The sequence below is a fragment of the Apis cerana genome, linkage group LG2, assembly GCF_029169275.1.
Source record: "Apis cerana isolate GH-2021 linkage group LG2, AcerK_1.0, whole genome shotgun sequence".
In the NCBI taxonomy this organism is placed as follows: Eukaryota; Metazoa; Arthropoda; class Insecta; order Hymenoptera; family Apidae; genus Apis; species Apis cerana.
The window spans coordinates 14406863-14419886 of record NC_083853.1 but is presented as its reverse complement, the minus strand read 5'-3'; the positions used below and the strand labels follow the sequence as shown (position 1 = coordinate 14419886).

General features: G+C 47.7%; 1 protein-coding gene across 3 annotated transcripts in view; it reads right to left on the bottom strand.

Moving 5' to 3' along the window:
- Window positions 1-13024, bottom strand: part of LOC108002859 (insulin-like peptide receptor) — a 58786-nt gene that overhangs the window by 12506 nt on the left and 33256 nt on the right. For all 3 annotated transcript variants that reach the window (XM_062070901.1, XM_062070903.1, XM_062070902.1), the window contains exons 3-5: window positions 6058-6232; window positions 5439-5685; window positions 31-136 (exon numbers count right to left, since the gene is read on the bottom strand). In XM_062070901.1, coding sequence (XP_061926885.1) covers window positions 31-136; window positions 5439-5685; window positions 6058-6232 — 528 coding nt within the window. The remainder of the gene's footprint in view (window positions 1-30; window positions 137-5438; window positions 5686-6057; window positions 6233-13024) is intronic.

The following is a 13024-nucleotide window of genomic DNA, read 5'->3' as shown; positions in this document are numbered from 1 at the left end:
AAAGAGGCAAAGAAAAGAGAGGGGAATTACTTCGTTGGCAGTGTTGCTGGTTCCAACAGAGGTATTCATCCTGCTTGGTCAGTCTTTGCGGACAGTGCTTCTCGCACACCGGGCACCCGTTTTTTGGATTGTTCCCCTGTAAACAGAAAGCGAGGAAAATCAGGATACGTATATATATTTATATATATATGTGTGTGTGTATGGATTTCATTTCGTTCGAAGGCGTTCGCTTTACGAGCACGTGGCACGCCGATGACCAAAAACTGGCGAACAACAAAGGGCCGAGCAGTTTGCCGCCCCCTTGTTAGCTTATACGCGAGCCAAGGGAATTCCTCAAGTTCCGCGGAGGCTGGTAGAGCGCAAAAGGCCGGATCGATACGTCTGGCGCCTTGTATTATTTATTTTTATCGCCGTACACGTACGCGTCTTTTCGCCTTGGCCCAAACTTTTGTTTTCATACACACCTAGGCAAACCGGGATCACACGATTTCTTTCCTCTCCCGTTCTGCGCCCGCGCCGCCTTTTTCTCTCGAAGCCCGATTCTTGAAGCCGTGAAACGCCTTTGCCTTCGTTCCCATTGTATTTCCACGGCCGAGTCAAATACGTGTCAACGGAGTTATCTTTTTCTTCCCTTTCGATTCACAAACGCGAAAGGCTATCGATTAATTTTTTCGGGGGGAGGAAAGAGGAAAGAAACATTCGTTTTCGAATATTCCCAAAAAAAAATTTTAAATGTCAAAGAAACGCGTCGATTCGAATTTTATTTTTTTTTTATTAAAAGGAGCGGGGGGGAAAAGGGAAAAACGATGTATTTTTTCATACGTATTTTTTTATCACATGTCTCTCGCATACACGGGAAACATTTCCAATTTAAAAAAAAAAACGTTCCAACCCAACGGAAAAAGTTGGATGGCATTTTTCGTTGAAAATTTGAAATATAGAGAGAAAAAAAAAAAACTCCCTCGACGAAGATACCGAAACAGAGATGGAAAAAACGGGGAAAAAATCCAAAATTGGGATAAAAAAAAACAGGAATAACGAATTTCCGAAAGCCACAATGGGATCGGTGTGGTGGAGTGGCAGAGCACGATAACTCTGGACGATCTCTGGTTGAAAGCTCGAAACTTGGCGACGAACCCTCGATCCTCGACCCTCGACACGCTCGAATTTTTTAGCACGCCAGCCGGAAACTAATTAACCCTCTGACCCGGTCACGTTCCATCGATCACCCTCGCGACCCGCTCCCGCGACAAGCCTCCCGCCGTCCTATCGACTCGCCTCGGAGAAATGAGATATTTATCAGGATTCCCATGGCTCCGGAGGTTACAGAGGAGACAGAGCCCCAACAGACGGAGAAACTCGAGCTATGATTTTGTAACGCGCTCGACGACCGCGTCTCCCTTCTCTCTCTCTCTCTCTCTCTCTCTCTCTAGAATCGTTTTAAATCGAATCGGTTCCGAGCCGAGCGAGTTCAACTCGATTCGAACAGGGAATATAATGAGAGATCTTTCTCGTCTATTATATACGCGATCAACAGGTCACGATCGTGCCCTCTCCTCTATTCGTTCTCGTCTTCTCTTTACACATTGTGATGTACCGTTCGTATTTGCGGTTTTATACCCCGTGTTTCTCGCGTTGTGGGTTGGGCACGGATTGATTAATAATAAAGAAAAAAAAAAAAAGAAAAGAAAAAAATAACCAGTTAAAAATAATGACAAAGTTACTTTAAATAATTACACAGGCAAAGCGTTTGAATAAGCGTTTTTATTCCTAGCTTCGTTATAATCGATATGTATATCTTCTTCGTCATATAAGCTCGCCACTGTATAAAGTTATTTACGGTTACTCGATGCTTTGAATAAAAAAAAAAAAAAAAAAAAATTGTCGAGGCAACTTTATTCTTAGCAACTTCGACTTCAATTAAATTTTGCCCGTTCTTTTTCCATTTTTTTTTTTTTTTCCCCCCCAATATCATCCACCTCGCGCAAATGTGTTGTTTCAAGTAAGTAACGTGCGCGCGCCGTGATATGTGGATTTTAAATTTCGCGAAGAAAAAAAGTAATTATATACGTTGGTCGGGAGGGAAGGGAGAAAATTGCACGTCATTTCGCGTCAAGGATGTATAATGTAAAAAATTGATCGAAGGAGATAAATTTCGATATCGAGAGGGAAAAGAAGAAGAGTAAAAAGTAAAAATTGTCGATATCATCGACATTGAGCTTACAAAGTAGCAGATGCAACTTTTTCTCTCTGCTCGAAAGGGAGAGAGAGAGAAGAAGAAAATCATGAAACGGCACTTTTTTCACCCTCCCTCCTTCCCTCCTCCCCTTACGTTCCTTTCGATATTCATCGGAGGCCAGGTGACACGTATCTCCTCTTCCCGATCGCGAAATTACAGATAATTAGCCGCCGAAATTGCGGAACGGCCGGTGAAAAGAGCGGCGGGAGGCGAAGAGGCGAGGAGGGGAGAGAGATTGACGGCGCGAGCAACGGGCAGATTTATCTCGCGGAAGAGGCAGAGCACGCGACGCGTAATATACGAGGCGTGAGCTACGAGGAAATCGATAAAGAGTCCCCCCTCTCCCCCTTTCCACACGGGCGAAACACCACTGTCGCGGCTGTGCCGCGCGTTGCGTTTCCATTAACGAACAATGAAAATTTAAATAAAAAGTTATCGATTCAAAGGGGTCGTCGTCCACTCCCTCTTCATTTTTTTCCATATATATATATATATATATTTTTTGTTTTTATTAAATCGACTCCCTCTCTTTCGTCCCCCCATCGCTCGCGAGAGGAATAATTCAGGGCGTAGTATCGAATTAGCGGATCTCCGTTCCACGCCCTTTTTTCTCTTTAATCCGCCAAACTCGTAAACCTCTCGTCGCACGAGAGAATCGAAATTTCCGAGAATGGCGCGCACGGCCGCGTTTCGAAAGTGGAACGGCGCGCGTATGTCCACCCACCCTTCTCCTACGCCGTTTCTCCTTCGTGATCCATTGTATCGCGTTGTATCCTGCCTCTCGTCTAATTCGCACGGCCAACGCGCGAAATCGTTCCATTTTCGAAGGAAATGCTCGGTCGATCGATCGAAAATCTCGAGAAGAGAATTCGAAGAGGGTTTCTCTCTCCCTCTCTCTCTCTCTTTCCTGTTTACCCGAGATTCGAATCTCTTTTGGCCGGAAACCGATTGCTCGGAATCCTAGTAGACCGGGGATTTGTCCCAAGTCGGCCTTTGCACCACACACACACACACGCGCGCGCACACATTTTCACGCGCGATTCTTTCGAGAGATCCGATCGAGGCGAATCCTTCTTTTTTTTTTTTTTTCTGACATGGAGTAGTCTCCTCCAACAAGTCTCGACCACCATCGACTTTTCAACCACTCTCGAGAATGTTTGTAAGGGGGCAAAGAGAGAAAAATAGAGAGAGGGAAAGAGAGAGAGAGAGAGTATCGAAGCGAAACGGAGCGTGGAAAATATCGTTCGTTTTACCTCTTCGTCGAAATCGAGTCGAAGGTAATAATCGTTATATCTTTTTAAATGGAGCGTTCGAATTTCTCGAGATTAAGAAAGTAAGGGCAACGTTCGTGCGCTGCAAGATTCGAGCAGCGATACCAGTCGGAAAGTAGCGGTCGAGGATCGAAATTCGAAGTAGGGAAAAAAATGCAGTTGAAAGCGTGCAACAACGCAACCCACGTTTTACGTCCGCGAATTTGCAGAGTTTGGAGTTGAGAGCGAGCACTCGTTCGTTTCCAAAATGTGAAACACGTGATCCTCGAGTGCGTCGTTCTGCCTCGTTATCGGTTGCAATTCGCGTTACGAGCGCTTGTACGTCACGCTCGCGTTTTGCCTTTCGACTCGATGGTCTCGGTTAACTTTCGGTTTTACTCTACTATTTCAAATTTTTTTTGTTTTTACTTGTTTTTTTCCCCCCTCCTCTTCTGTTTCTTCGAAACGTTTCAACAAACGAAACAAGAAACGACGAAAGATATTTTTCTTCCTTCGGTATAATCGATCCATACGATTCCTGTTTTATCGAGCGAGTCAACCATTCGAATTCCCTATCCACGTAGAATAGCCACCGCGATAGATTTGTTCGTTGATTGGCGACCGTTTGCAGGCATCGCTCGCGAACAATAAGAGCAGGAATAATATACGCGTACGCATTGTACGTACTGCGCTCGTGTTACGCATCGAGCTTTCGAAGAGAAGACGGGGATGAGCATTTTGTACACGCTCCGCGTTACGCGATTGCATTCAGGAATTATTGTCGCTTTATTTTCACTCGTCACTCGTTGTGCACTCGAACCAAACATTGTGTCGCGTTTGCCAGCCGGTGTTTTGTCTTCCGCGCCTGGCGACCGACAGCCGACGTTTTCGCGGCCGTGCACGCCCGGTTAAACGTTTAAAGCGAATTCCTATTTCGAATAACGGATAAAACGCCGACGTGAAAGCGAACATGGATAACGATCTCCTTTCCGTGGAGGGAGAAAAAGAGGAGAAAATAAGAACAGATCTGGCGTTCATCTCTCTCCAATATTGAATTTATTCGAACGAAATAATTCGCGCTCCGATATCTCTTAATTATTCGAGCAGGCGAGCGAGATTTTTTATCCGAGACAGCGAGCACGAAACTCCAAGTCCCTTCCGATTTATTTCAAGATAATCAGGCGCGCGAAATCGCGGCCGGTCCTGCGGCGAAAATCTCGGTTGTACCACGAAAACGACTCCCCCCTCCCTCGGTTCACCTCTCCGCGAACGGGATGACGATATTATTATCCCCGCGGTGCGAGGACAGTCTGCCGGCCAGAAATAGTGGCGCGTCGCGAGCTGCGAGCCAGCAGCCACTGATTCTCTCCGATTTATACCGAAACCGACTGATATTACTGCCGCCGCCCTCCCCCTCCACTCCTCGAATCGAATCCGCATTTCGACGGAGGGCGCTCCTTTCCCCCGGGAAAAGGAGTTTCGAACTCGGGGAGGAGGAGGAGGAGAGGACGAGAGAGCGAATGTACGTCCGAGTGGCCGGATATATATTCCTCCCGATTATTTATTAGGGCGCGATTGTTTACCGCGAATATGCGGGGATGGATGCCAAACTGGGGGGAGGGACTCCTCGTTCGTTCGTTGCTCCGTCGTGGAATAATGACCCTTGTTGTATCCTCTCTGCGCCCCCTCCCCCGTGTCCCGATATGCTCGAATTTCTGGCAAGAAGACGGCGGCGTGTCGAGTCGGCCAGCCGCAAGGCGCCGCCATTAGCCTCTCTGTCCCCTCCCCGCGCCGCGGTTCTCCCGTGCCAACGGAAGAATAAATGGATAGATATCGGGACGATACTTCCCCCCAAAGGTTGCAACTCCCCCCATTCCGTTCTTTTCCCTCTTCGGCGAACGATACGCCCTTCCTCGCCCCCCCGCCTCGTTATTTTCGGATCAACTTACCGCGATCACGTGCTCCCCTTTGCCAGCCTTGGCGATCAGGTCCCAGTCGATCGTGTCCACGTAGCAGAGCGCGGGGTTCTTCTCGAAACGGACGGAGCCCCTCACGATGGTCGTTAAGCTGTGCAGCCCGATCTCCTGCAGGTTCATCATCTCGAAGGCAACGAGGGCGTAGTTGATGAACAGCGAGTGGCCACGAATCACGGTCAGGTTGGGGAACAGGCGACCGATGCTGCGCAACCCTTTTACCCTAAAAAGAGAGAGGGAGAAAGAGAGAAAGAGAGAGAAAGAGAGGGGGGCGGCGAGGGAGGGAGGAGCGCGCGAACGGGAGTAATCCGGCATCTCGTTTCGCCGCCTTACGCGCTCGTAAAATGGCCGTGTCGAGGAAGGAGCCGGCCGGCGAGACGTAATCGACGGAAAAGTTTGACGAACCGTCGTAAAACCGTCTCTAAATTCCCTTGGTAATAGCGAGAAGGGGTCTCCCTAGTTTGAAAAGGGGACGGTCGTTCCCGAATCTTGCCAGCTTCCTCCTCCTCCTCCTCCTCTTCGATTCATCCGCGCGATTCGAATGTTCGAACGGATGAATCGAGCGGTGTTATTTATTCGTCGGGGGAAAGGATACCTATAGAGAAGCAGGTAACCGGTGATCTCTCTCAGCTCCGGGAAAGAGATGTTGGTGTACTCGGATGGCTCGGCGTTGTCGATCAGCAAAATTTGTACGAATCCTTCGACTAGTCGGCATCCCTTCAGTCTTGAGAACTGACGCACGGTGTTTCTTATGTCTATGCTTTGGCACACTGGAACAGAAGAGAGAGAGAGAGAGTGGAGGGGGAGGGAAGAACAAGAGAAGAGACGATTCTCGAGAAGAAGAAGAGAAGAAGAGGAAGAAGTCTCTTTCTCTCTCCCCTCGTCTCGAGAAAGGGGGTGGTTGGACGGCGCGTTGGATCGAGCGGCACCGTCCATTACGATTCGTTTAAAGCTCGACGGAGCGACTGAGAGGCAAGGTCGAGAGGCAAGACCTAGACCAGATCGTTGATATCCGTCCCCTCCCCCGCGCTCCTCCGCCGAACCGGATCCACGCACAGCCGTTCCAATCGTTCTTATTAGCCACCGTCCCAGGTATAATTCGGCGATAACGAACGGAACCCTCTCCCTCCGACCACGCGTAATTATCCTCGGGGAGGGAGGGACCGAAAAGGCTCGAGAGAGAGAGAGAGAGGGGTACGATCCGTAGATTCGTGCGTATCGTCGAGTCGGTGACGAGAGTGGACGGTCGACTGTAACGGGTCGCGCTAAAAATACAGGCCGGCGGCTGTGGCATTGGGATAAACACGAGGGCGCGAGCCTCCTCCGGCCACGATCTACGAGCCACGCGTCGCCTCGTTTTATCGCCATATGTCGTGACGCCTGTAGATAGTCCTCGCTTTCTAACCCTAAGGTTAATTATAGCCCATTGTTCCTGGATACGTTCCTCGCGTACGCCGCTCGTGGCATTGGTAAAACGGAGTAACGGCCGGGCTCTCGACCGATACCTCTGTTCCATTCTTATTATTATTGCTATTATATCCGTTGGTATTGTTGTTATTGTTGCTGCCGCTCGAAGAGAAGGAAAGGGGAAATTTGCGAACGAAATTCGAATCGAGCGGAATGGATTTGCTTTTAAATATATCGCGCGGGTAAAGGTTGGAGAAATTCGGCTCGGCCGTCTTCCCGAAGGGGAATAATAAGTAGGTCGGATGGAGAGAATCGCGGAGGTAAGGAAGGGAGAAAATCTGCTATTTTCCTCGATATCGAGCGATTTTCAAGCACTCGCTCGCCGCGAGGCGAAACAGTCGAAAGCGCGCGGTGGAAATCGAGTGCATCGCGCGTTGGATCGCAGTCGTTTTCCTTGAACGAAAATTGAATCGGATAGCATCGTAACGCCCTCCAGGCCGTATTTATCACCGACATTTATTACTCTCCATTATTTTTCCCGGCTATAATTTTGCGCTTTGCAATTAAAATTGAGGAAAAGAAAAAAGAAGAAAAAAAAAATATCGTCGCCGTATAGAACATTGTCGAACCGAGTAGCAATAACCACGGATTATCGCCGACCGTTCATTTGCCGATCAATCGTGAACCTTGACGTTTTTAAAATAGACGCCAGCCAATCGTTCGAGTAACTCGCTAGCTAGCAATCTCGTGATCCTCGTGGTGGTGAATTAATTCGATTATATTGTTTAATTTTAAGTTAAAAATATAAAAAAAAGAAAAGGAAAAAAGAGAGAGTAGCAATAACGATGCAATGACTCGTACGATGCGACGCGGAAACGGATAAAAGGAAAAAAAAAGAGAGAGAAAAAAAGAAGCGAACGCGCGCCGTTTTGTCTCGTTGCCGAAAAACCACTCGTCACGACTCGACGACGGTGTCACCATCTGTCGGTTTTGCCCGAAAACAAAAACAAAAAAGAAAAAAAAAAGAAGAGGAAGAAGAAGAGGAAGGAGAAAAAAAAAACAAAAGGCGAAACTACCGCTCGTAAAGCATCGTTCACACCGTTCAACGATTGGACGAAGCGCGTATCAGCCAACGATAAGTCCTCAACGATCCACCGATAACGCGGCAAACGGTTCTTCTGCCGGCCAACTACCGCACTTATCAACGCGTTTTTCCGTCTACCGAAACGGGTTTTCCTCGTATTTACGCATCGTATATCTATCGCGAAATCCGTCATCGTGAAACGTTCGCTTTCTCTCCTAAGGAAACCGCCGATTTATCGCCGATACTCGCCGTCTACCACGCAACTCGGCGAGAATTCCATTTCTCGGGAACAAAACGAGAGAAAGAAAAAGCTCGCGCCGCGTTAATTTCCAACGCGTTCGCCAAGCAACCGCGTAACGCTGAATCGCGCCACGTTTCCGTGCATCGATCGCACCGTCGATACCGCTTATACTTTTACCAATTTTTTCTTATTTCTCCTTCGATCCCAACTTTTCAAATCATATTCGTCATCGATTCGCAGCGTTATTTCGCATCGACGTAAAAGAGGATCGGTGGCATTTTTTTTATACCGTTTTTCGAAAAAGTTTGAGAATCGAATTCGTACACCAATTCTTCTTATTTCTCCTTCGCAAGTTTTCTAGTCATATTCGTCTCTCGATTCGAGTATTATTTCGCGTCGACATAGAAGAGGATAGAATCGGTGACATTTTTTTATACCGTTTTCTGAAAAAGTTTGAGAATCGAATTCGTATACCAATTTTTCTTATTTCTCCTTGGCAAGTTTTCTAGTCATATTCGTCTCTCGATTCTATTCGTCATGGATTCGAGCATTATTTCGCGTCGACGTAAAAGAGAATCGGTGGCATTTTTTTTTATACCATTTTTCGAAAAAGTTTGAGAATCAAATTCGTACACCAATTTTTCTTATTTCTCCTTGGCAAGTTTTCTAGTCATATTCGTCTCTCGATTCTATCGTCGATTCGAGCATTATTTTACATCGATGTAAAAGAGAATCGGTGGCATTTTTTTATACCGTTTTTCGAAAAAGTTTGAGAATCGAATTCGTATACCAATTTTTCTTATTTCTCCTTGGCAAGTTTTCTAGTCATATTCGTCTCTCGATTCTATCGTCGATTCGAGCATTATTTTACATCGATGTAAAAGAGAATCGGTGGCATTTTTTTTATACCATTTTTCGAAAAAGTTTGAGAATCAAATTCGTACACCAATTTTTTTTATTTCTCCTTCGATCCCAAGTTTTCTAGTCATATTTATCTCTCGATTCTAGCATTATTTCACGTCGAAGAGGATAGAATCGGTGGCATTTTTTTATACCGTTTTTCGAAAAAGTTTGAGAATCGAATTCGTTCGAGTATATATATATATATATACACAACGTGTCATTCGATCCGTAGTAGCTATCTGCGATGTTGGTGAAACGTCGGTATAATGTAATCCTCGCGGACACGGCTTACACCCGGAAATCTGGAATCGCGAAAATCTGTCTCGAAAACTTGCGATTCGAATATCGAGGATCGTATTCACCGGGGAGAGGCAATGCTCGCCCGATTCGGCCCGGTTTAAATCGGGATTCGGAGAATCGGTTGAAATTTGGATGATCGAGAAAACTTTTCTTTCGCGTTGCGCTTTCGAAATTCACCTTCTCGCGGAGTTGCAAAGTGTTGCAGACCGCTCGAAACGTCGGATATCTTATCGTCTCCATCCAACCGATATTGATTCTACGCAAATACCGTGAAATCGTGTCGCGTAGAATGTGCGTGCGCGAGACAGAGAGAGGGGGACTCGCGAATCGTGTCAAATTTGACTTTCTACCCGAGCAGATAACGCGAATTTAGAATTTTCGTCTGGCACGAAGCGGCGATATCGTCTAGCCTAGTTTCGCTTAGTTGCGTGCTCGCCGATGAAAGATTCTTAAACGCGAACATCGTGTTCCGTGCCATTTTTTCTCTTTCTCTTTTTCTCTCTTTCTTTTTTTTTTTTTTCCTCGCCACATACGTAATCCGCTTCTTTCCTCTCCTTTTTCTCCCTCACGTTTTCGTAACGAATGCGTGGATTATTCGTAGAGGCTGAGTGAAAAGGCGGGCTACGTATGCAAATCGCGCATGTTTACCGTGCATTATAGACGCAAAGTAGCACCGGGCGACCGGTTATCGGGAATATCAAAACGGGGGCACGTCCACAGGCAAGAAAGTGATAATCCACAAGAGAGGCGAGCCCATTAGAAATCATTGAACGTTCGCCACTATATGGCCACGAGAGCGAGGAGAACACGTACCGAATCGAGGAAAGAAAATAATTCTTTTCGAACCATTACTCCTCTTCCCCCGAAACGGGACGAGATTTCTTTCGCCCTTCGGGGCGGGGAGAGTTGCCTCTAGTCGCTTGGCCGCCGTGGAAGCACGAAGACGAGGAAAAAATCCGTGCGTTGACCAACGCGTTCCTCGAAATCCCGATAATTCGTATAACCCGGTATAATGTGGAGGAGGGGAGGGGCAGGGTGAAGCAAGTAAAAGAAAGAAAAAAAGGTATGCGGCAACTCGGTAGAAGAAGCGAGAGACTGTCGAAAATTTATGCAGAACCGGCCTCTGAGATCTGCCGCCAGAACAAGCCGACTTACCGCGGTGTAACTGTAAAACGACCCAGAAGAAAGCAACGAGATTTACTCCCTTTAATCTCTTGCTGTCCACCGGTCCCGAGCAATAATAACAATAACAATAATAATAGTAACAACAATAATAATAAAATTGCGAGAACCGAGCGTTTCTGATCGCTCGGAATCGAAACTCGTCCCCCTCTCCGACGGAGAGAGCATTTGGCGAAATTCGACGAAAAAAGGGGAACGGGTTGGAATTCCTGATAGACGATGTCGCTTAATAAGATATCGATAACGAAATGAGGGAAGGGAGGCGTTGGGATATTTCGATCGCGGAAGAAGAGATCCCTTTTTCTCTCGGGGTTGCCGCGGCAAAAAAAAAGAAATCTTGCATGCGTATCGCCCGATGACCTCGAGCTATGAAATTAACCAACACACATCGGCCGGGGCAACGTCGGGGAATTCTTGATTATGCGTATCGGGGCGTGGATCAAGGCCGCTATTGACAACGGGTACGAGGCGCCGTCTGTTATTAAGGGAAATAAAAATTATCGAGCATCTCGGTAACTGGACTCGAACGAAGGGGAAAGTGGGACGGGGAGGGGAGGACAAAAGTGGTCGGGCAATTAAAAAAAACCTTTCCACGAAAAAAGAAAGAAAGGAAGAAAGGAAGAAAGAAAGAGCGTAGTTCGTAGTTTCGTCCCTAGAGAGGAGACGATCGATTCCGCGAAACTCGCCGAGTTCCATCGATCTGCCTCCTCTCCGCGCAGTAAAGTAATCGAGTTAATTACGCGCCAACGATCCTTCCATCTACAATTACCCTCAACTTCCCTAATCGAAAGTAATCGAGAGTCTAGTCTATCTCTCAGTGTTGGCAATCTCGAATCGTGGGGGAAACGTAGCTCCACCCTCGTCCAAAAGAAATCGAAGAGGAAAATTTCGACGGCGGCCACCTATGATGATAACGACGACGTCGACAACGACGATAATACGGTCGGTTGGTCGGAAAGTTAAAAATAAGATGTGAAACGGGAAGAGAGAGAGAGAGAGAGAGAGAGAGGGCGGCGAGTATCGAGAGGGTTGACGCTCGAATAGTTGACGCGATCCACTGAAAATAAAAGTTGCGGTATCGGGCGTTGATCGCGGTACCTTCTGGAGTCTATTAAAAGCGTCTCTCTCTCTCTCTCTCTTTTTCTCTCTCCCTCTTCCCGCTGTTTTCGATCAACCGGCGAGCCGCGTCAACCGTACGTGCACACCGATCAACCACTGCTTTTTGCGTCGCGTACGAGTTTATAAATAAACCACCTGTACACGCTTACGTTACGACTAAGGATAGAAACGAAGACGGCTCCGATCGAGTACCTCCCCCCAGATTATACCTCCCTCTCGAGCCTATCGCTCGTGGAAAATGGCCGGCCGCCTACGCGGTCCGCGACACGAGCCGCACACTCGGTATAACTCGCCTCGAAAATACCATCGTATATATATATATATATATATATATGATCCCTCGATCTGTATCCACTTTCCGCGTGTACATAGACACACAGCTATTATCGGTAACCGAGAAAGATCGAATCGGATCGGCGACGCGAAGGAATGAATGAAGGAAGGAAGGAAGGAGGAGCGAAATTTCGACGTTTACGCTACGTACAGTACGGCAAGGTACGTACAACGCCGTCTATCCGTCTATCCGTTGTAAACGGTGAGTTTATAAATAGACTTGGAAGGATACAATTTCTCGAGCGAGCGCGCTCTTCTCTCTCCCTCTATTCCTATTTCTTTCTTTTTCTCCCTCTCCTTTTTTTGCACGACGGTGGTCGAGGTGGAACGAAGGAAGGAAGGAAGGGCGTATCGCGACGAGGAAAGTACACACATGCGGTTACGGTTTACGGGCGCGAGGTTGGCCGCGGCGAGAGGTTAAGAACGGGACGAGAGCGAGAGAGAGAGAGAGAGCGAGCCGGTTCTATTAACGGAGTCGTTAGCAGGTGTGAATCGTGGTCTCTCGGACAACTGCATCGGGCCGGCTACCGATCGGCCAACTCGCTTTTGCCACGCGAACGCGGCAAAATCGCAACCGGCCGCCGTTTCGATTGCCACCGAGCCGCGCAGGGAAACTGGAGGGGATGGCGGGCGCGCGCGCGCGCTCGCTCGCTCGCTCGCTCGCTCGTTTGAAAAAAAATTTCAACGGACACCGCATTCCAGACGCTCTCCTCAAGGTTATTAGCCATTCACCCAAAGGCCAGGGTACTCGGAGGAGTGTTGTACCCTTCCCCTCCCCTTCCTCGCGGCTTTTCCTACGTTTTCGAGCTCCTTCCAGAACGATCCTTCCTTCCTTTTCGCGAATCTCTCTCTTCTCCGAGTCTTATCGAGGAAGAGTAAGAGAGAGCGAGCGAGCGAGCGAGCGAGAGAGAGATTGGAAGTCGGCGTGGTTGGAATTTAGTAGGTAATTTTTTCACTCGCGTTCCTTGGAATCTTCTCGCAGGATTCGCGCAG